Here is a 24032-nt window from a genome sequence, read left to right on the forward strand (position 1 = left end):
AACCGCTCTGAAAAACGCCTGTTCAGAGCGGTTTTGCAGGTGTTTTTGTTACAGAAGCTGTTCAGTAACAGCTTTACTGTAACAATATATGAAATCTACTATACTGAAAACCGCAGCAGCAATCCGCAAAACGCTAGCAAAACGCCTCATAAAAATAAAAAAAAGCGTTTAAAAATCTGCTAGCATTTTGCGGATCTGCTAGCGGGTTTTGGTGTGCACCAGCCCTTAAAGCTTATACACACCATGCAAGACAAAGACATCTATATCATGCACTTGGAGTCTTGCCCGAGGTCTCCTTACTGAATAGATGCTGGATTACTGAACAGGAAGAGCTGAGATTCAATTCCTGGTCTCCTGTGTCAGAAGCAGGGCCCTTAACCATTACACTATCCTGCTAGATCAGTGCAATTTGCTTGTCAGATCAACGGATCAATCGATCATTTCTAGCATGTCTAAACTCGAAATACATACAGGGTGCATTTCTCTGTTTTCCTGCTGTCTTGTGAAAGAGTTCAGTTCCACTTTAACCCATTCAGCTGGGCTGTTAGAACAGGAAATTGAGCAGCAGAAGACTCTCCTGGTGACATTTTGGGCTCACACTGGTCATTGGATGGTATATTTTGACTCACTAAGGGCTTGTGCAGCAGCCAATAGGCTCAGCAGATACAAAACACCTACAGGACTGATGAGCAGGTGCCTTCCAGGCCAATTCTTCCTCCCTGTGTTTATATGCTGCAATATCCCTACAGTTTTATGTTTTTATTGTGAAAAAAATGCAGTTACAGAAACAGCCATGAGGTGGCACTGCAGCTTCTAATGTGTTTGCAAACATTTCCCCATCTTCTCCAGCGACAGAAGTTGTCAAAAAATAAACATATAAAATAAACATATAGTGGCCCTTATATTCACTTCACTTTTTCTCCTAAGTTTTCTCCAAGGTGACTTTTTCACATCTTATCAATAAAATGCTCTGTAAGCCACCAGCAAGCCAGAAAAGACTCTATATCAGTACTATTTCACCTAGCTTTTGGTACTTTTTGATTTGCTGAGTGCTAAAAGTTATTTTAAAGTGGGATTGTCGGCCACAAAATCAAATTCCCGCTACGCTGTGTTTATTATGTAGTCTGCATGCAGTCTGCATTCCAATATAATCATAAATGTTTCTGCTGTAATTAATCTTATCTCAGTCAGCCTGGCTCTATTCTGGTACATTGCACAGGAGGGGGGAAGCTTGTTATCTCTTCTCCCACATTGTGACAGGCTGAGGAGGAAAATACACCTCACCCCTCTTCAAAAGCTGTTGAAATACGATCTATGCTGCGCTCACATGTGTTTACAAAGCAAGCTAGACATGACAGTGTAGTTTGTAGGAGAAAAAAAAAGAGTAAGGGAGGAAATGATATCAGGATTGGCTTCAGCCAGACGCAGTAAAGATGGAAAATGCCTGGAACAGTTTTCTCTTTATTTGCCATATAAAATTCACTTAAATCAAAATGTGGATATTACAATACCTATATTATGTAAGTAGAACAAGTATTTATCTACTTATATATGTGTTTTTTTTCCTGGGATAGTAGGGCTGTCCCAGCTGATTTTAAAGAATATCCAGTAGCGTAGCTAAGGAGCTCTTGGCTCCATTGCGAGTTTTACGTGGGGCCCCCTCAAGCACTCCATACAGAACAAGTGATATTGAGCACCAAATGGACAGCCACAGTGCCAGAGACGTGTATTTAGGGGAGAGGAAGAGTTTGTTAATGATTATCACTATTCAAAGCACATATAGAGGGGATCATTACCAGCATGGCACCAATGAAGAGCTAATACAGTGGTTGTAGGAGGGCCCCTCTGGTCCAGGGGCCCCAGTGCGGTCACAATCTCTGCATCCCCTATTGCTTCATCAGCTAAAAGAACTGTATCCTCCATTCCCCCCGCAAGCCTCTGTTTCTCCACAATTTGGCCAGTACTAGGCTCCGAACCACCTGCGGTCTGGACCTTTGAACCGGCTATACTAGCTTTCTCGCATGCGCAGTTGAATCCTGAACGCCACTCTGGTCATACTCCCAGCGATCCGGCACTTACCACCATAACTAATCCCACCCATAACAAGTGTGGTCACCATGACTACCCCCACCCATAAGAAGTGTGGCGACCATGACTACCCCTAACCACAAGAGTGGCTGCCATGTCTACACCACCACAACACGTGCTTTACAGGTGAGTCTATGTATTGGAGGGAGGGACAGTCGAAACAGGCAATTTGGGCGCCAGCTAGCAGGGTAAGTTTGGGCGCCGCCATAGACCCCTATTGAAATAGCAGTAATGAGGGGAAATTTGGGTTAAATAGCAGACTCTGGGTTTAGCACCCAGTTTCTTATTGGGTGCCAAAAGTAGCTCTCAAGGGTGCTATTTTAATGTGCAGCTATGGCAGTGGCCGAAAAAAAAAAAAAATAATTTCACCGATTGGCGTAAAGAGTAGTGGTTAAGGTTAGGCGTGGGGGTGGGTAGGGTTAGGTGTCATGTAGGGTGTTTGTGCGGGGGAGGGGGCGTCATTAGGGTTAGGAGCCAGGTAAGGTTTGCCGGGGTGTTTAAGGTCAGGAAAGGTTGTGTGCAGGAGGTATGTTTGTTAGGGGGCAGGTAGGTAGATGGTTTGCGGGGGGGGGGTTGGGTTAGGGATCAGCGGGGAGGGTTCTGTGTGAGAGTAGGGTCAAGTTTAGTTATAGTAAAATTTCGGTATTTAAAGGATACCACAACCGAATGGTTGTGGTAAAATTGATTGCCGCACTGTGTAGGGGGTGATGAGCGCATACCTGCATTTCCTCCCGCCCCCCTCCGTCTGCCGCCGTTCATGCTTTATACACTCCGGTGTGCGGCGACTTGCTTGACCTCTGCCCCGGACATACTGCACCCTGTGTGCGCAGTATGTCCTTCCCCCTTCGCTTCTGGCCGGCGCATAGTGCCAGGCTCAGAAGCACGCTGTCCCCTTTTTGCTGCGTGTGCGCTCCATTACACCGAGCGTCACATGCTAATCATGTATCCTTTTTTTTTACACTTAATAGTAGAATATTGGTCAATTTACCGATCGGCTTTCCCGAGTGCCCAAATTTCCAGCTGCCCTTTTATTACGTGCGCGGGACAGTTCCGCCCCTGGCTACAACCAACCAAGCAGAGATGTAACAATAGACCCTGCAAGGGATGCAGCAGCAGGGGGGTCCAGAAGCCACAGGGGGCCCCCTCCTGAGAGACTGACAACTAAGGGCAAGGAGAGAAAAACGTTCTGCTCTCTGCACAATTGTTGTAATGACAGCATCTGCTCAGCCAATGATAAAGAATCATATAAAGTTTTGCAGACAAAGATTTGTAGACAGTCCATGCTCAGTGTGCAGCAGACTCTTGTGTACAATGCCCAGCCCTCAACCTCAAAATTAGATTTTAGCCATAAGGTAAATTATCAAACGTTCGGTAAAGTGTTTGATAAAGCTTAGTGAATTGAGGACCATGTGATAAATAGTTCGGAAACCTCTGGTGAATTGACGCCAATGTGTGCAATGTTTTAGAGGTGAGCGTAATGACTTAATTACGATTTCGCGAAATTTCGCGTTATTAGTGTAAGTACGATTATGGCCGTAAGTACATAATCGTAATGAAGAAGGATTTCGCGAAATTCCGCGTAAGCGTAATTTTCACGTAGCTTTCGCATTACAGTGGGTATCGCAAAATTACGTTTGCCTTGCATGCAACCGTTTGTAAGCTTAGTTACATAACGTAATTTCGCGATAGTTCATATTACTGTAAGCGTTAATTTTCGCGTAGTTTTCGCGTTACGGTGGGTATCGCGAAATTACGTTTGCCTTGCATGCAAACGTTTGTAAGCGTAGTCTATAGCAATGACTGAAATAAAGCAAAATGCTAGAAAAGGCAAAGAAATGGTGTATATGAGTCCTGCAATGTGCTCTCTCTCACTCCTTCTCCTACAGAAACAACAACCCACAAAGTGAAACTAACATGGCTGCCAGATTATATACTAGGAGGGTGGGTCAAACTACAATTGGTTGTTTAGGATGTATCTCAAAAGAAGCCTGTAATATGAGTGGACAATCTCCAATACCCAGACACTTTCCTGTGTCTAGTAATTACTATTATAAACGAAATTACTTTCATTTTCAAAATTAAAATGTATTTATTTTTATAGCTAACAAGTAATTACGAAATTCGCGAAATTACGAAGAAATGCGAAATTACGTTATGGTTTAATGCGAAATTACGGTATAGTTGTACGCGAAATTACGTTATGAACGAAACGCGAAATTACGCTTACGGTATTATCAATTACGATTTTAATGGCAACTACGCTACCATAATTTCGCGCCGTAATAGCAAATTTCGCATGCGTAATTATAGTAACGCGAAATTTCGGCTCAACTCTACAATGTTTCACTGCCGTCTCTGTGCACTAACCAATTGAATAACCCTGGTTGTCAGCCTACCTGTGCAGGTAGCAGGGAGTAAGTTCAGTTGTAGTTGGTGGGAGGGGGCCCCATGCAAAGTTTTGCAGGTGGGCCCAATGATTTCTAGTTACGCCCTTGCAACCAAGCCAGGCAGTGTGACAGGGGTGAGCGACTCACTATATATTATATCAACAGTGTATTCAGCTGCTAGCTGGAATTCCTCTTTAAACAAACTTAGATGGATGCCCTGTGATAACCGCACTGGCCAGGGCTGAGATTTGTAGTGCGCCGGCAGCAATAGCAGCATTCACGTCGGAGCGCTGGGAATTTTGAGCCGGCCTCGATGGAATTCATCGACTAATTAGGAATATTTTAATAACAGCCGCGTTACATCTTTTGCTTTCGCTGCCGTGCGTTTTCCCTTCCAGCTGTTAAACATGAACATTTCGCTGCTTTACATGTCGGCTCGCGGCCTCCGGGGGGCGATTTACATATTGATAGCTGGCAGCGAGAATCCGGAGACTGAGAGGATTCAGTATTCCTCCCCCGGAGGAAACCTGCCAGTGTTTATTCTGCTGTGACTGGGGATGCGGTCGCTGCGGAAACCATGCTGGTCCCTCAGTGAGGGAGAGAGGAAGGCGTTCCTGTGCGGCAGAGGCGACACCTGCTGGTCACTTCTGCTCACTGCAAGGTGAACTCTACTGCCAGTCCAGTTTTTAAATAAAAAATCTTCACAATATGATTACTGTTAGGAAAAAAAGTGCCCCTGGCGGTATTTACCTTGGGAAGGGGGAGCCTCTGGGTCCTATTAAGATACGCGTAACCTGGGGCGCAGTTGCCACCTCGACGGTAACAAAACCAGCTGGCGGCTGGAAAATGGAGGATCGTGGAGGACCACCACGGGACAGGAAGGCTGCAAGGGACGGAAGGAAGCCCCAGGTAAGTGAAGGACTTTGTTTTTATTTAGTATTCAGTTCCGCTTTAAATCAGGGGTTAATATGAACTATGATCTAAGAATAATTTCCTTTTCACTATTTCACCACCAGGCGGAGCTCCAGACTTTCTGTACATGGTCTCTGGATTCGTGTTTTACAGTTGTGGTTCTGAAATCAGATACCCCCACACTACAGATTTATACAACGATATTTCATTGTTGACCATTTCCTCGTTTCCCCAGCTGGGGGAGCTCTAAGCATTCTTTTTGAGTCACTGAAGTAACATTTAGTAGAATGCAGTCAATTATTCAAAATACACTTTTACTGTAATTTTCCTGTTTTCAGCATCAGAAGAGTCCCAGTTAACCAGAACTCAGGCAGTCTCAAGTAACCAGCATGCCTGGCGTGACACAATGGGGGTGTTCCTAAATAACTTTGCACAGCAGTGTGCAGCAGGAAGTACTGATGAATCCTCCGGGTGCGGTGTCCTATGCAGAGGCATTGCTAGGATCCTAAGAGATCCAGGGCGGGCACTCCAGCCAGAAAATGGGTGTGGCCATGATCCAGAATGTGGGTGTGGTCATGGGTAGAGCCAAATTTTTATGAACTCAACAGTGGTCTAAGTAGGCCTGCCCAGAAAAATGCCCCCTCTCCATTAATACAAAAATGCAGCATATCACATAAATAGGCAGTGTCTGTAACTGGGCAGAGTTACCTGGCTTTCTGCTGAGCGGGCTGGCCTGATGCCAGGTTGCCTGGCAGTCCTCCATACCATTCCCTGACATTCTAGTGCCCCCCACCTGCTTGCTCCCACGGGCCTGCCTCCTATTGAGGCACCACAACTCCCAGCATGCCCCCATAGAAGAACTACAGCTCCCTGCATGCCCCATATTGGCATCACAGCACCTAGCATGGAACCACAGCACCCAGTATGCCCCCATAGAAGCACCACAGCGCCCATAATTTCCCGATTGATGCCCCACAGCTCCCAGCATGCCCGCCATTGAGGCACCACAGCTGACTCTGCCTGGAGGACATCCGGGGCACCCCAGAATAGATCCGGGGCACGTGCCACTGATCTCTGGGGCTAGCGACGCCCTTGCTCGTATGGCTCCTCAGCGTGTCACACGACCAGCATAAGATCACGTGACACATCGGGGCCATGCATGGAGGACACCCCAAGTTGTACCACAGTCGATAGGCACCCTGGTGAGGGTATCCGTGTGCTAGGCTGATGTGGCGCTGTGGTCCAGCAGCTCCTAAGACATCGGTTGAAGAGATCAGCAGCACCACGTGGATGTATTCAAGCTCTTTATTGCATAAAGATAGCGCCCAGGGACAGCGACAGACGCTGTTTCGGAGACAAGCTCCTTTCTCAAGCTGTATAGGCTCACACCTATACCTATACAGCTTGAGAAAGGAGCTTGTCTCCGATACAGCGTCTGTCGCTGTCCCTGGGCGCTATCTTTATGCAATAAAGAGCTTGAATACATCCACGTGGTGCTGCTGATCTCTTCAACCGATGGAGGACACCCCAAGGCAGCTGGGAGCTGCAAGAAGTGAAAAGGACGACGCCTGGAGGATTCGTAAGTACTTTCTGCTGCACACGGCTGTGCAGTTAATCCATTGGAGGGAGGTTAGTGTTATTTTTAACACTCTTTGCTTGACTTCTCCCCGCCTGTGCCGGATAAATGAGACTCTACTGTATTGCTGTATATTGTATGTAGCCCCGCCCTATCAGTGATGCTTTGCCTAGGCTGTTTAGCTATGAATAAAATTACTTATTTGTTTTACAATATTCACTTATAGGTTATTTAGTCAGTTTTTCGCACGTTGTAAAATCATTCCTCCCCCTGATTTACATTCTGACATTTATCACTGGTGGTGACATCTTTAGTCCTGACAGGTGCTGCTCTGCGGAATGTTTGTTTCTGAGAATTCTGGAGCCTGTGAAAATAATGCCTGGTCTCCCAGAATGCTCTGACGGGAGAATTCTGCACATACATACCAATATACAGCAATATATAGCTATAGGAAGTGCTTCGGATGCTTAAACCAGGATATTTAACGTAAAAGTGGCTATCCTGAATAATTGACTGCATTCTACTTTCGTTACAGTTCTTCTTTAACAGCATTTTAGCCTGAATCCCACGTTCCACAGTTTGACTATAAATAAGTATTCGACTATAAATTACCTGTGGAGTTCCCGATCCTCTGTTCCTTTAAAGTGGACCTGAACTCTTGCACAGGACAGAAGGAAAACATAGAGAAGTGCACCCTGTATGTATTTAGAGAGTTTAGCCTGTGTAATTCCCCTTTATCCGTAACTAATCACCACTGTAATTTGATCTCTCAGCTGTGTCAGCTGGCTAAATACAGGTAAATGGTAAATACAGGATGTTAGCCCTGTGTCTGCTTCCGTGAAAGCAGGAAGTAGACACATTTCATATTTATTGCAGGGTTTGTATCAACTGTAACAAAGTTTATTATGCTGTTGCATATCTTTTAGAACAGAGAGGAAGTTTTGAGTTCAGGTCCGTTTTAAGGCTGGCAGCCATTTTGTTGGCTGTCTGCAGCTCACCCTCCAGATTTTCTGCAAGTCTGGAGCTGGTGGAATACCAGAGAGCACCATGTTCCTTTAAGGCCAGCAGCCATTTTGTAATCTCCAGCTCATCTTCTGGTTTTCTGCGGGCCTGGAGCTAGTGAAATACCAGACAGCACCATGTTTCTTTAAGGCCAGCAGCCATTTTGTTGGCTGTCTCCATCTCACCCTCCAGGTTCCCTGCGGGCTTGGAGCTGGTGGAATACCTGAGCGCACCATGTTCCTTTAAGGCCGGCAGCCATTTTGTAGTCTCCATCTCACCCTCCAGGTTCCCTGCGGGCCTGGAGCTGGTGGAATACCAGAGAGCTCCTTGTGTCTATGTATAGCGGGGCAGTAATCCTGCTCAGCATTAGTCTGCAGATTATGGGAAGGGAATTCCTGAGATAATGAGTCTACAATCTGCTGTCCTCGTCTGTCGCCCAAGTGGCCTCAGCCTGGCAGAGCGCAGAGTGACAGAGGCCGCATGGCGGGTTCCAGGGAATTGCGGCCTTCATGTTGTTTATATCTGTGGAGAGAGGGCTGACCCTCTGCCATACTGATCACTCATCTCTGGCCATGACAGACTCCTTTGTTGTCCTTCTACAGGACCTACAGAGAGCTCTGGGAATATGTTACATGTGAGTGAAAGCTGGCCGTCTGTAAAGCATTGTGGGTACACAAGCAACCAAATGCTCAATGATAACAGCAAAATGCCACAAAACACACACGATATACTGTATGTCCTCGCTTTACAACGTTTAGTACATTTTAAGCTTTGCACTCTTTCTTTCACTGGCACTTTGCACTTTCTTGCGCTCTGAGGCCAGAAACCCACTAGGAGCAATATTGCTGATGATTTGAAAAAGCTCTTGCTAAGGCAATACTATGGGGGATTTTTATAAAATCACATCGCTCAAGTGGGATCACACCCATAGCATGACATTAGCAAGAGTTTTCAAATCGTAAAGCGCTCAGAAAATCACTCCTAGTGGGTTTCTGGCCTGAAACATGTTACACTCTCTCATGCTCTGTGGCACTTAGCACTCTTTAGCTCTCTCTGACACTTTGTCTTTCATGCTCTGTGGCACTTAACACTCTCTAGCTCTCCCTGACGCTGCACTTTCTCAGACTCTCTGACACTTTGCACTTTCTCAGACTCTCTGACGCTTTGCACTTTCTCAGACTCTCTGACACTTTGCACTTTCTCAGACTCTCTGACACTTTGCACTTTCTCAGACTCTCTGGCACTTTGCACTTTCTCAGACTCTGGCACTTTGCTCTTTCTCAGATTTTCTGACACTTTGCCCTCTCTCATACTCTGCGGCACTTTGCACTGTCACTTTGCACTCTTGCTGTCTCTGACACTTTGCACTTTCTCAGACTCTGGCACTTTGCTCTTTCTCAGATTCACTGACACTTTGCACTCTCTCACACTCTGTGGCACTTTGCACTGTCTTGCTCTCTCTGACACTTTGCACTCTGCGCAGGGCCGGATTTGTACTTTACAGCACCCAAGGCCTGCTGGCTCCAATTGCCCCCCCCCCCCTTCCCCCCTCCACCTAATTGCATTATGTTCAACACCCTGACTAGTGATCACTGGCTCTCAGGAGAGAAAAGCCTGTTTTATGTCTGGGACACAATGCAATTTCTCATCAGATCAACAGGTTGAATCGATCTTTTCCAACAGGTCCAACCTGATTTCTGATTGTTTCTCTGATCAATTTTCTGATCACGTCTATGAAAAATCATTTTAACCCATCGATCTGATGGGAAATTGCATGGTGTGTACCCGGCATTAGTGACTCGTGTATACAGGATCTTCTCAAAAAATTTGCATATTGTGATAAAGTTCATTATTTTCTGTAATGTACTGATAAACATTAGACTTTCATATATTTTAGATTCAAATACACACAACTGAAGTAGTTCAAGCCTTTTATTGTTTTAATATTGATGATTTTGGCATACAGCTCATGAAAACCCAAAATTCCTATCTCAAAAAATTAGTATATTTCATCCGACCAATAAAAGAAAAGTGTTTTTAAAACAAAAAAAGTCAACCTTCAAATAATTATGTTCAGTTCTGCACTCAATACTTGGTCAGGAATCCTTTTGCAGAAATGACTGCTTTAATGCGGCGTGGCATGGAGGCAATCAGCCTGTGGCACTGCTCAGGTGTTATGGAGGCCCAGGATGCTTCAATAGCGGCCTTAAGCTCATCCAGAGTGTTGGGTCTTGCGTCTCTCAGCTTTCTCTTCCCAATATCCCACAGATTCTCTATGGGGTTCAGGTCAGGAGAGTTGGCAGGCCAATTAAGCACAGTAATACCATGGTCAGTAAAACATTTACCAGTGGCTTTGGCACTGTGAGCAGGTGCCAGGTCGTGCTGAAAAATGAAATCTTCATCTCCATAAAGCTTTTCAGCAGATGGAAGCATGAAGTGCTCCAAAATCTCCTGATAGCTAGCTGCATTGACCCTGCCCTTGATAAAACACAGTGGACCAACACCAGCAGCTGACATGGCACCCCAGACCATCACTGACTGTGAGTACTTGGCACTGGACTTCAGGCATTTTGGCATTTCCCTCTCCCCAGTCTTCCTCCAGACTCTGGCACCTTGATTTCCGAATGACATGTAAAAGTTGCTTTTATCCGAAAAAAGTACTTTGGACCACTGAGCAACAGTCCAGTGCTGCTTCTCTGTAGCCCAGGTCAGGCGCTTCTGCCGCTGTTTCTGGTTCAAAAGTTGGTTCATGCTTCCATCTGCTGAAAAGCTTTATGGAGATGAAGATTTCATTTTTCAGCACAACCTGGCACCTGCTCACAGTGCCAAAACCACTGGTAAATGGTTTAATGACCATGGTATTACTGTGCTCAATTGGCCTGCCAACTCTCCTGACCTGAACCCCATAGAGAATCTGTGGGATATTGTGAAGAGAAAGTTGAGAGACGCAAGACCCGACACTCTGGATGAGCTTAAGGCCGCTATCGAAGCATCCTGGGCCTCCATAACACCTGAGCAGTGCCACAGGCTGATTGCCTCCATGCCACGCCGCATTGAAGCAGTCATTTGTGCAAAAAGATTCCCGACCAAGTATTGAGTGCAGAACTGAACATAATTATTTGAAGGTTGACTTTTTTTGTTTTAAAAACACTTTTCTTTTATTGGTCGGATGAAATATGCTAATTAATTTGAGATAGGAAATTTGGGTTTTCATGAGCTGTATGCCAAAATCATCAATATTAAAACAATAAAAGGCTTGAACTACTTCAGTTGTGTGTATTTGAATCTAAAATATATGAAAGTCTAATGTTTATCAGTACATTACAGAAAATAATGAACTTTATCACAATATGCTAATTTTTTGAGAAGATCCTGTATGTGTGTATGTTTCCTCAGCTGACAATTGGTTGTATTTCCTGTCAGTGAGTCCCTCAGTAGTGAAGTAGCAGAGCTGAAGGCAGATAGAGCAGAGTTCATCTCCCTCTCTGCACTGCTGCGATCAGACACCCGTTGCTCAGCTATCAAAAGGCATCAACTAACTGCTAAGAAAATGGTAATGCCTGGTACACAAGGCGGCGATCAAACGAGTGAAGCAGACACAACTAGCCTAGAGAGAACGGACAGGGTCACTTCTCATAGAATATCATTGCATACATTTTTTTGTCAGGTCCGGGAAAATATGCCAAGTTTGGAAACTTAGCGCAACGTGGTAAGCGGATGTTTTGGGGGGTTTATTTAAAAAGTGGGGGCGGATCCTATTTTTAACATTAGGCTCCACTTCCTGCACTAAGCGGAGCTTAAAAAACATCCTGACCAGGTAAGTAAGTGTGAACCGGCCTCAATGGGGCCCTAGGCAAGGTGGTAGATTTGGGGCCCCCTTGTGGTCCTTTTCATACGCTAAAATGGGGAGAGGTCAAAGAAGGTGACAGGTGGGCCCCCTTGACACTCACTAGGCCCCAAGCACCTGCCTTGGTTGCCTGGTGGATGATCCTGATCTGAGATGACAGTATTTTAGGGCTGGTGCACACCAAGAGCAGTTCTGAGCATTTTTTAAAACGTTTTCGGGGGGAGGGGGGCGCTTGGCTAATGGGCTGGTACACACCAGAGCAGCTCCCAAAACCAGCTTGTTTTCCCCCCAAACCCAAACTCAGGTCCTGCAGCATTTTTGAGATTTCTGAGGCGTTTCTGCCTCAATGTAGAGTATAGGAAAGTGGAAAACTGCTCTGAAAAGGGCTAGAGCAGAGCGGTTTTCCAAGCGTTTTTGTTACAGAAGCTGTTTAGTTACAGCTTTACTTTAAGAAAATATAAAATCTGTTGCTCAAAAACGCTCCAAAAAACACTAGGCATGTTTAGAAAATCGCTCCAAAACATGCCTAGAATCGCTCTGAAAAACCGGTTCAAAAACTGCTAGCGTTGCATCAGTGGCGTATCTGGGTAAAACTGAGCCTATGGCAAACACTGAAATTTGCGCCCCTCCCCAAGACATTAGACTATGGTAGGGATTAGATTGTGAGCTCCTATGAAGACACCCAGTGACATGACTATGTACTCTGTAAAGTGCTGCAGCACATGTCAGTGCTGTATAAATAGTATAAATACATAATAATAATATGGTAGGACATTAGACTATAACTACAGTAGTATTCGATTGTGAGCTCCTCTGAGGACAGTCAGTGACATGACTACATACTAAAGTGCTGCAGAAAATGTCAAGGGGGGTGGGCAGAGGGAGCGATGGAACTAAAGATGGCTACTAATGGTCCAATTTCCTGAATGAATGGCTGAAAATTGACCGGGAACACCAATGGGAAATTAAAATCTGCTGCATCTAATCTGATCATGGAAATAGATTCCATAGTGTTCCTGATCAATCACTTGTAGCCGATTTTCAGACAGTTAATTGTTCCGGAAATTGGACCATTAGTGGCCACCTTAAAGAAACTTTTTAAGAGAATGTAGTGTTGCCAGTTACTTTCCTGGGGCATTTTCCAGCTCCCTGAAGTCCTTCTGGTCCCTAGTCTCATTTTGTGCTGCTCTATTAAACAATAACGATACGATAACGTTTTCGCACGCAAACGCGAATTTTCCCGCTAAATCGATATCATTTTGCGCGTAAATTCACGTTTGCGCACGAAACCGTTATCATTTCGCGCGAAAATTCGCGGGCGCGCGCAATGCAAAAATTCGCGCGAAAACGGCCGTGCTAACAGTTAGCACTCTTTTGTGAATCAAGCCCTATCTCTGCTGTCGTCACACCTCTCCTTTCTCTCGTAGGAAAGTCTCGCCATCGCTTGCGAAAGCATCAAGAAGCTGCGTGCCGACATGGGCGGGACCAACATATTATCCCCCCTGAACTGGATCCTCCGGCAGCCGGTGTGCCGCGGCTACCCCCGCCTCCTCTTCCTGCTCACCGACGGCGCCGTCAGCAACACCGGAAAAGTCATCGAGCTGATCCGTCACCACTCGTCCTTCACCAGGTAATCAGGAAGGATCGGCGGGTAATCTATATTATTATCAGGGAAGAATTGGCAGAGCTCCTAAACCAAGCCGCATCTGAAATGACCACCAACAGAGGCGGCGGAAGGGTCCAGTGCGGAACACTTTGCATGCAAACCGTTTTGGAAGCTAACATCCTCCATTATGTTAATTCTGTTTTGAATGCATGTTGCGTATTTTGCCTATGATTAGGCTCTGCACGTCTGTGCTGCTAGTCATTCAGATGCAGCCTGCCTTGGGAAGCCCTGCCACCTCTCCCTGCTGTGTAATCTATATTATACACACCTGGGCAGGGGGTGTTGCAAGGATCCTAAGAGATCCAGGGCACTTTTGGTAACTGCAGCTGAAAATGGGTGTGGCCATGCACCAGAATGTGGGTGTGAGCATGGGTGGAGCCAAGTTTAAATGAACTTAAAGAGAAACCGTGACCAAGAATTGAGCTTCATCCCAATCAGTAGCTGATACCCCCTTTCCCATGAGAAATCTATTCCTTTTCACAAACGGATCACCAGGGGGGGTCTGTGTGGCTGATATTGTAGTGAACCCCCCCCCCCACAGGAAACTGTGAGGACCATGGTCCTGGCAGTTTCCTGTCTGTGAACCTCATTGCATTCAGGGAAATAGCTGTTTACAGCGGTTTCCAACTGATAAAAAAGCAAGCAGCCGCTACGTCCAGTGACATCACCTGCCAGCAGTAAAAATGTCACCATGTGATTAATGTCCGAATGTAAATCAGGGAGAGGAAAGATTTTACAATGGGCAAACACGGACTAAATCATTTATACATAATTATTGTAAAAATGAAGCATTTTTTTATTACATTATTTTCACTGGAGTTCCTCTTTAACAGCGGTATAAGTAGGCCTGCCCAGCAAAATGTTGGATGAAGCCCCCTCACCATTAATGCAAAAAAAAAAAAAAAATGCAGCACATCCCATAAATAGACAGGGTCACTTAAGCATAACTAGGCAGAGTTACTTGGCTTGTGTGCTGGCTGGTCCGGCTTTCTGCTGGGCAGGCTGGCTTGCTGGCAGTCTCCCCATAGCATTCCCTGACCTTCTATTGGATGGGAGGGGGTCCAAGGCTCCCACGGGCCTCCCATTGAGGCACAACAACTCCCAGCATGCCCCCATAGAAGAACCACAACTCCCTGCATGCCCCCATACAGGTATCACAGCTGGGTGTTGTGGTGCCATGCTGGGTGTTGTGGTGCATCTTCTCTGCCTGGGGAACATCAGGGTCACTACAGAATAGATCCGGGGCACGTGCCACTGATCTTTGGGGCTAGCAGCGCCCCTGTACCTGGGGCTTCCTCCTGCCTCCTTCAGGCTGATCTGTCCCTCGCGTCCTTCGCTGCCTGGATCTTCCATTACGCGGCCCGGGAATTTCGCAAGTCGGTGCCAGTCGACGCAGGTACAGACCGGCCGCACACGTTGCGCTCTCGGGGCCCTCCCGGCGATGGGATCAGGGCCGGCCCGCCCATGAGGCGGGGTGAAACCTTTGCCTCAGGCGGCACTTCTGGGGGGGCGGCACCCGCCCCGTGGGTGTGGGGGGGCCGCCCGAGCTGGAGGGGATAGCGGGCAGGAAGGGGGTATTGTGCCTAGCGGTAGGGAGGGGGGGTCGGACCCCCCCTCCCTCGCCTGGGTCCCCTGTCCTCCACTCCCCTCCTGCTTTAAAGAGTTACGTCGCTGGCTGCATTGTAAGAGGCAACGGGCGGGATCACTCACCTCTTCCTCGTTCCAGCGTGCGCTTCACTGACGTCACTTCCTGCTACGCCGGAGGGGGGGGGGGGGGAGCAATAATTTTTTCAAAATTTGCCTCAGGCGGCAAAAAGTCTAGGGCCGGCCCTGGATGGGATAGTGATGGGGCACGAGGCGCCAGAGGACAGGAGGGACCGATCAGCCTGAAGGGGGCTGGAGGAAGCCCCAGGAATGTATAAAACTTTTTTTTTTACTCATCTCTTTTTAACATTGAGTCTCGAGCAACCAAAAAGCACACTTGTCCAGTATCAGCCAATCCGGAATCCCCATCAGTGCCAGATATCCGAGTCTCTACTGTATATGAAGGCGGGGGCACAATTGCCACCTAATACTGCTCTGTTGGAGCGGGGCCACAACTGTCACCTAATACCGCTATATGGAGTGCCTATTTACACTTTTGCCCAGGTCCCCAATTCACCCAAGATCGGCCCTCTTTCTGATCAGTGGATATTTAGTCATTTTGAGCCAATCAGACGGTGATTACGTTGTCCTGTGCATAGCAGAGCGTAGGAGAAGAATCAGCTGGAAATTCCTGAGGGGGTGTGATGACAACAGTTGGAGAGGTAGAAAGAAGTTTATTGAGAGACATTCTTGTCGCCGTCTGGAGAGATATAATATTTGCCGTCACACCTGACCGAGCTCGTCACTCACACGTAGAAGAAGAGATTCGCTCCATGGTGCAGAACACTCTCACCGCTCCCACTGACCACCTGACAGCAAACAGGCTGAGGTGGAGAAAGGTCACAGGTAGTGTTTGAGAACTTGCTTGACCAGGACGAGGGTGAGCAGTCAGACAGAGGGGCTGGGAGGTCAGCATATAGGTGTTTTCTCACTACAGAGCCACTGCGCATTCACAGACAACTTACAACTCTATTCAAAATGAACAAACTGATCCCACAGGGCCGTTTCTGTTAATTTTGGCGCCCAAAGCAAGACAGCTGTTGGTGCCCCACAAGCAGCTATCGCCCTAGACATCTGCCTGGTTTGTCTACGCCTAAAAGCATCCCTGATCCTTACTAACAAAGGTAAAGAGATGTTTTCAAGACCTCCTGGAATAACTGGAAAACAAAAGAAAAAAACAGAAGCCAAATGTTGCAATATGGCTGGACAGTTAGTTTAGGATGGATGTTTAGGATTTTATACTGACAAAGGTAGGCTGCTAGAGATTGCAACCACCAACAGAGCTTGCAGGGAGATGCACTAACGGTGCCCACTAAAGGCCCATACACACGTCGGACTTTTGCGAACGACGGGTCGTTTGAACGTCCCGTCGTACAACCAAGATTGAACGTCCCGTCGTTCAATCTTGGTTGCACAATCTTACCAAATCTATGTTGTAGAAGGGTAAACCGAGCAAATATACTTTGAATGGATAATTTAGGTAATTACGCATATTACACAGATTTGTTAAGATTGTACAATCAGGTTTGTATTGCTCCTGGGCTCCTTAAGGACTGGTTCAGACTGACGCTTGCGGAGCGTTCGCCGCAAGCGTTCGGACCGTCGCGGTAAACGCTCCCATTCAAGTGAATGGGAGCGTTTACACCGAGCTTTTGCGCGCTTTTACCCGAACGCGGCGTTCGGGTCCCGATTTTCGCGAGCGTTCGGGCGGCCCCTGGAAGCGACATGTTGCTTCCAGGGAGCGGCCAACTGCGACGGCTAATGTTCCCCTACCGGAAAAAAAAATGCGACAGCATCACGACGCGACCGGAGGCTACTGAAAGCCTGACCGCGCAGCCGCCGCAACGCCCCCAGACGCGACGCTACGCAGACGTCCGTCTGAACCAGAGGTGTTCATTGTAGGGAGACAGCAGGTTGAGGTGTATACCTACAGTCTTCAGTGAGGTGTACCCCAATCCCACAAGTGCAGCTGTCATACCAGAGCTGGGTGGAGCTCCCTCTCCTGGCTGGAGTGGGAAAAGGATATATATTTGCGGGTCATATCTCATGTCTACCTTCTTAAAAGGAAGAAGTTTTAAATCAGGATGATACCATTTATTGGCTAACTACAAATGAATAAGAATAAACAAGCTTTCGGCCTTGCAGCCTTCGTCAGGTTTACATCCTGTTCACAACAGGATGTAAACCTCACGAAGGCTGCAAGGCCGAAAGCTTGTTTATTCTTATTCATTTGTAGTTAGCCAATAAATGGTATCATCCTGATTTAAAACTTCTTGCTTTTACTGATGGCTAACACGGTACAATACCCTACTTCTTAAAAGGGTACACATGAGGAAAAAAAATGCTAAAGTCTTTAGTGCTGAATGCGTGTGTATTACTCAAACAGGGAGCTTTAAAAATGTCTTAAAAAAAAAAAAAAACCTCTATTAAGCCAGCTTAGGTCCTATAATCTGTCTAATAAAATCATGTTAATAACTGATAATTTAGCTAGGTGTGAAAAGAATAAATTGCCAAATTGGCAGCAAAAGCAACATGGCGGACCACATCTGGTCTGGGACAGGAAGGAAATCGATGTGTTTATCATTTAGGGATTCATTCCTTGTGTCAGCTCAGTCCACAGTAACTGTTGCTTATTGGCTTTTCTGCAGGTGCTACAGCTTTGGGATTGGACAGAACGCGTGTCGGCGGCTGGTTCAGGGCGTGGCCAGCGTGTCCAGAGGTAGTGCAGAGTTCCTGGTGGAAGGCGAGAGGCTCCAACCTAAGGTATACAGCAGTCATTGTAGAAGGCATAGGAGGGTCCCGTCTGTTTGTGCGTCTGATGTTACTAAGGTGGAATCTTCAGCTTCCAGACGGAATCTTAGTCATGGGGCTGATCATGTGATCCGTTCCAAACCACTGGAACTGACCACGTGATCTAGTCCAAACCTCTTTCATAACACCAACGCCTTGATTTCGTGAGATGGGAGATCAGTCTTCCCCATCCTCCTCCACTGCATACACCGGCTCTCCTCTGCCTCCTGTTTCAGTCTCTTGCTTGCTGCGTGATGACTTGCAGGTAGGGCTGTTTCTTGGGCAGTGCGGGCAGGGCGGCTGCCCTGGGTGCAGACCGGCAAGTAGAAGGGAGGGGCGCAGGCAGAAGGACATAACCCGCTAGGGAGCTAATGATGCGCAGTGCAGCCAAATGGAGGAAGAAAGAAGGTTACCAATGCAATCTCCTTCCTTGACTCCTTCTGGGCTGCCTGCATCAGACGTCAAGTCATCATCACGTCACCACTGCGTGATGACACCCGATGTCATGTAGCGGTACTGCAGGCTGTCAGTGCACAGTGCCCATGAAGGAGTCAGCTTTCCAGGATCTCTTCCCCTGTGTGTTCTCCTGCTCCCTGCTTCCTGCTGGATGAGCGGATGGTCACTAGTAAGTAGGCAGATCTACTTGTGACCTGTGGCTGTGTGACTTTCCCTAAAAAGTAAGGGTTTGCAAGTCCACAGGGGGAGGGGTGGGGGTATGGGGGGAATTTTTACACCCTCGCCCTGCGTGCAATTTAGCCTAGAAACTGCCCTGCTTTCAGGAAGACTTGGGGCCTATGGGTGGGGCCAGAAGGCAGTGCAGTGGAAAGTGGCCAACTGCACAGGACCTGGAGCTGGAAAAGGATAACCTTCCAACATGGGGGGGGGGGGATGAGAGATGGGCAGTGGGGGAGCAGAAGTGGCGGTCCAAGATTCTTTACAAATAAGTTGTGTCTGCAGAGATGTACACTAATGCCCTCTGCATTCCGCAATCTTTACTATGGTCGGATATGGCTCAGGTGCCGGGGTGTAACAAGAAGATAGGGCCCAGAGCTGTGGGCGGCCCCAACCACTAACCATCCCTTCCTCTGATACAAGGGGCCTATACTTCAGATCAGGTGTTTTTGTGGCTACACTTGTGATGGGTCTGCAGATCATGATGGCTACACTTGTTTTATGATCCTTGTGATATGGGCCCCGAGGCCCTTAAGGCGAGGCAAGGGAAGGGGTGTAATCATGGGGGCCCAATCAAAGTTTTGCACGGAGGCATGAATTATAGTTACGCCACTGCCCAAGTGATAAGTGCAGACACCCCCCCCCCCCCCCTTGTCCAGGGCCTCGGTCAGTGTTTATCTGCCAGGGACAGTTGGCTCTGGTGTGTGTACAGCTATGCAGGTTCTTCTCGTCTCCGGCAGATGCTACAATCCCTGAAGAAGTCCATGGCGCCTGTCCTCAGTGACGTCACCGTGGAGTGGGTCTTCCCAGAATGCACCGAGGTCCTCATCTCACCTATCAGCTCCAGCTTCCTGTTCCCGGGGGACCGGCTGGTGGGCTACGGTGTCATCTGCAACACGGCGCGCTACCTCTCCAACCCCCGATCGGTAAGTCAGACGGACGACCTGAGAAGAAGTCAGCTAAACAAAATCCTTCCTTAGATTGTAAGCTCTTCTGGCCAGCGGGCTAGGTGCCTTCTGTGCGGATCTCTCAAGCAGGAATCTCCAGGCAGGTTTTGTAGTTCCTGACACCCTTCAAAACTAAAGCATAGTACACACATCCAATTTTGATTGGCCAGTGATTTGCCAATTTTACTACTTCCATGTAGAATGCAAGCTCACCTACACAATCTGTTCATAATATTTAAAGTCTACTGGCCCTCGTACTACATGGAGATGGTAAAATCGGTCAGTGATTGGTCAATGAAAATTTGAAGTGTGTATGCACCGTGGTTACACGCTGAAAACTCAAAATAAATGTGCTGCAGCTTCTAGTTGTATTCTAGAACAGCAAACTTCTCGTATGGATTAGTAAGTGACCGCTAATAAATTATTGGCAAATCCAATTATGATTACATAGATCAATGGGCTTGATTCACAAAAGAGTGCTGTTAGCACGGTCGTTTTCGCGCGAATTTTCGCGTTTGCACGTGATCGCGAATTTTCACGCGCAATTAACCATTTTCGCGTGAAATCATTATCGTTTTCATGCGCGAACGCGAATTTTCGCACAAAACCGGTTAATTGCGTGCAAAAATTCACGATCGCGTGCAAACGCTAAAATTCGCGCAAAAACGACCGTGCTAACAGTTAGCACTCTTTTGTGAATCAAGCCTAATATGTTTATTGTAAAAAAATAAAAATAAACATAGCTTTCTTATTTTTAATTGTAGTGAAAAGAATATAATCATGTAAATAATAAAATTGCTTTTTTTCACAATTTATTAATTTAGTGTTTTCTCACTATAAAATATTTCCTTACTCTGTCTCATGATCACCCACATATCAAGGTAGTTACGTAGTACCGGGGAGGGGACAGCCAGTCTCTTCCTGTGAGCTCAGAGCTGACTCCACCCACCATGCTCCTGTGCTGCTGAACAACGAACTCTTTGCATCCAGGACTGCAGCTACAATTTTCTCGCTCTTCCCATTGGCTTTATAAAAGGGTTAAACAAAGGAGCATTGCGACATGGTTTTTACATGTTTTTTTTACGCACTGAGGGCAGAGGGAGGAGATTGGTGAAGTCACATGATCTTCCCTATGTTAGGGAAGCGACACCCCTCTTCTGGCAGCAAGTAGCTACAGGATGCAGTCAGTAAGGTATTTTTATTATGTTTATATTAAAAGTACAGCCATGCAATGCACAGAACAGACAGAAACACCTGATCTGCATGATTCTTCAGGGCAGGGGCGTAGCAATAGGGGGTGCAGAGGTAGCGACCACATCGGGGCCCTTGGGCCAGAGGGGCCCCATGGGGCCATTCCTAAACCAAAGTATAAACAGGTTATTGGTCCTGTGGTGGTAATAATCACTTCTATAGATGCGTTAAATGGTAGTAATCATTAACAAACTGCTCCCCATTCCCTTCTTGCACCTCTAATACTGTAGATGACCTTGGCGGGTTTTGTTGCGCCGTATCAAGTGTTGTGTATAGAGTGCTTGGGGGGGGCCCAATGTAAATCTCGCACTGGGGCCCTGAGCTCCATAGCTACGCCACTGCTTCAGGGTCTATGGCTAAAGGTTTTAGAGGTAGAAGATCATCATGGAAGCCACATAATGATCGTTGTTTAAAGGGATACTGTAGGGGGGTTGGGGGAAAATGAGCTGAACTTACCCGGGGCTTCTAATGGTCCCCCGCAGACATCCTGTGCCAGCACAGCCACTCACCGATGCTCCGGCCCCGCCTCCGGTTCACTTCTGGAATTTCTGACTTTAAAGTCAGAAAACCACTGCGCCTGCGTTGCCGTGTCCTCGATCCCGCTGATGTCATCAAGAGCTCACAGCGCAGGCCCAGTATGGTCTGTGTCTGCGCCGTGTGCTCCTGGTGACATCAGCGGGAGCGAGGACATGGCAACGCAGGCGCAGTGGTTTTCTGACTTTAAAGTCAGAAATTCCAGAAGTGAACCGGAGGCGGGGCCGGAGCATTGGGGAGTGGCTGCGCCAACACAGGATGTCTGTGGGGGACCATTAGAAGCCCCGGGTAAGTTCAGCTCATTTTCCCCCGACCCCCCTACAGTATCCCTTTAAAAGAAAATAAATATGGCAGCCACAATATCCCTCTCACTTTAGATGTGCTTTAGCCATTTAGTAGCCAAATTATTTAGAGACTTGCAAGTGCTCCAGGTCAATTTACTCTAGCACATTTTTTTTATTTCTTATTTGCTACATTTCTTTTCTACTAATTAGCACTACTGTAATGTGTATTGATGGCCACTTGTCACTAGGGGGCAGTGTGAGACAGTAACAGAGGACTTCTGCTTTCAGTTTCTATATCCTCTGCTAGCAGAGAGAGATCAAAGCATTCCAAGAATTTACAGCACAAGGAGTTCTGCCGGCTGAGGTCAAAGGAAGCGCATTATCACAAACAAGATAACCTTTTTGAAGTTGCTAATGAGTTATTAATGAAGATCTCAGTTTATTGTTTTTTTTTCTTTAATAAACATCTGTGATCTTTCCGCTGCTGTTCCCGGCAGGACAAGAGGCGGCGATACAGCATGATGAGATCCCAAGAATCGGGCAGTTCGGTGTTTTTCCAATCACAAGATTCCTCCGGAAGTGGCGGCTCGAGAGGCCTTCCTTCCGAGCACAGCACAGAGTTCCTGGACGCCAGGGATGACGCGGCCGGAGATAACGAGACTGGTAGGCGATTGGAAGAATCGGTCACGGGCATGGGCATCCGCACATTGGGCAAAATGGGGCATACGCCCCCCCCCCCCCCCCCCCAGTGGACAGCTACTGAACCCCCCAGCCACCCGAACCCGCAGGAGGAGGAAATAACACAAAAGGCGGGGCAGCGGGGACAGTGGCTGGGAGGGGGGCCAGACCCCCCACCTACCTCACCTGGGTCTCCTCCTTCTGGCGCTCCCCCCCCCCTCAAAATTAGCAGTGGCAAACAGAAGCGGGCATCAGCGGCGGAGAGGAATTACTCATCTTTTTCCTGCATTCTACTATATGCCACTACAGGGCCTCTTTACTGCATTCTACTATTTGTCACTACAGGGTCTCTTTACTGCATTCTACTGTATGTCACTACAGGGCCTCTTTACTGCATTCTACTATATGTCACTACAGGGCCTCTTTACTGCATTCTACTCTTTGTCACTGCAGGGTCTCTTTAGGTCTTATATTTTGCAGAAGCAGCTCTGTCCGTCCCTCCCCCGTGATAAGGGTGAGTTATTTTTCACACGCCTGTCTCCCCTGCAGCGTCTAACACTGGCTTCCAGCGCCGGGCATACAGCACCAGTCAGATTGCCGACCACCAGCCCATGCCGAGGTTCCACACCGCCAGTGACCCCGCCCACGAGAGGAGCCCCCCGTGCCAAATCCAGATCACGGACAACGCCGACGCCGACCTTCCAGAGTCGCAGGTATGGAGGCCGTTTCACCTGTTGCATTATTGTCATTTTTTTTAATTTCTCTCTACGCCCGTCTTACCCAACGTGGCCACGCACAAACTCCCGTGATAGGGCAGCGGCCTATAATAGGGCTCCATAGAAGCAGCCACATGCTGCCAGCGCGTAAGGCAAATCCCTCCTTCACCCTCCGCGCTGCTGTACTATACACTTGGTAAGCACTTTATAGCACTTTTCCAGCAAATATTGAATGTATTATTGGTTTAGGGCCTTACACACTGCTGCACTTGCGCTGCGTTTTTTTAAAGCGCATGCGATTTTCAAATCGCAAAGCCTTTATGAGAATAGAAAAAACGCATCGCATCAGTGTGTACAGGTCTTCACGCTTTTCATGATTTTTCAAAAGACCTTGTGATTAAAAAACGCATGCGATTTTAAAAGCGCAGCGCAAGCGCAGCAGTGTGTACAGGCCATGTACGATGTTCAATTAGCACTTTACAACTCCGATTTTGCACAGCCAATTTTTGCACAATTTTGTATGTTTTTTTAACACACAGCACTTTATTAGTGAATTGTTCACACTGGATTTGTTTGTATGGGTTGTGCAATTTTTGTGACTTTGCGCTGTGAATAGCAGCTTTTTTTCCACCAATATATATTCATTTTTCACATAATTCTTCAGCTGCAGGAGGTATTTCTGATTACAATCAGATTCAGAAGGTGGCTTTTTAAATGTTTTTAATGTTATTGTGTTGTAGAAGTCCTTAATAAAACTATAATATTTTTTGCATCTTATTGGATGTGGGATTCGATTTATTAGTGAACTGTCTCCAGACGGAGCTTCTTTTCTTATGGGATATGCTGGTTGTGTTTAACCCTAAGAGACACATTATCATGTGTTGATTTTTAGCTCTAGTACTTGTGTTACTGGAAGCAGGTAAACAGGGGCGTAGCTATGGAGCTATGGGCCCCGTTGCGAGTTTTACATTGGGCCCCCAAGCACTCTATATGTAACACTTGATAAGGCGCACCAAAACCTGCCAAGTCATCCACAGT

At 47.1% G+C, this 24032-nt stretch overlaps 1 protein-coding gene across 6 annotated transcripts in view; it reads left to right on the forward strand.

Moving 5' to 3' along the window:
* Positions 1 to 24032, forward strand: part of VWA5B1 (von Willebrand factor A domain containing 5B1) — a 363216-nt gene that overhangs the window by 277998 nt on the left and 61186 nt on the right. For all 6 annotated transcript variants that reach the window (XM_068241760.1, XM_068241758.1, XM_068241754.1 and 3 more), the window contains 5 exons: positions 13240 to 13442; positions 17771 to 17885; positions 19325 to 19510; positions 22098 to 22263; positions 22828 to 22991. In XM_068241760.1, the coding sequence (XP_068097861.1) occupies positions 13240 to 13442; positions 17771 to 17885; positions 19325 to 19510; positions 22098 to 22263; positions 22828 to 22991 (834 nt within the window). The remainder of the gene's footprint in view (positions 1 to 13239; positions 13443 to 17770; positions 17886 to 19324; positions 19511 to 22097; positions 22264 to 22827; positions 22992 to 24032) is intronic.

This window comes from Hyperolius riggenbachi, chromosome 6 (genome assembly GCF_040937935.1).
Source record: "Hyperolius riggenbachi isolate aHypRig1 chromosome 6, aHypRig1.pri, whole genome shotgun sequence".
In the NCBI taxonomy this organism is placed as follows: domain Eukaryota; kingdom Metazoa; phylum Chordata; class Amphibia; order Anura; family Hyperoliidae; genus Hyperolius; species Hyperolius riggenbachi.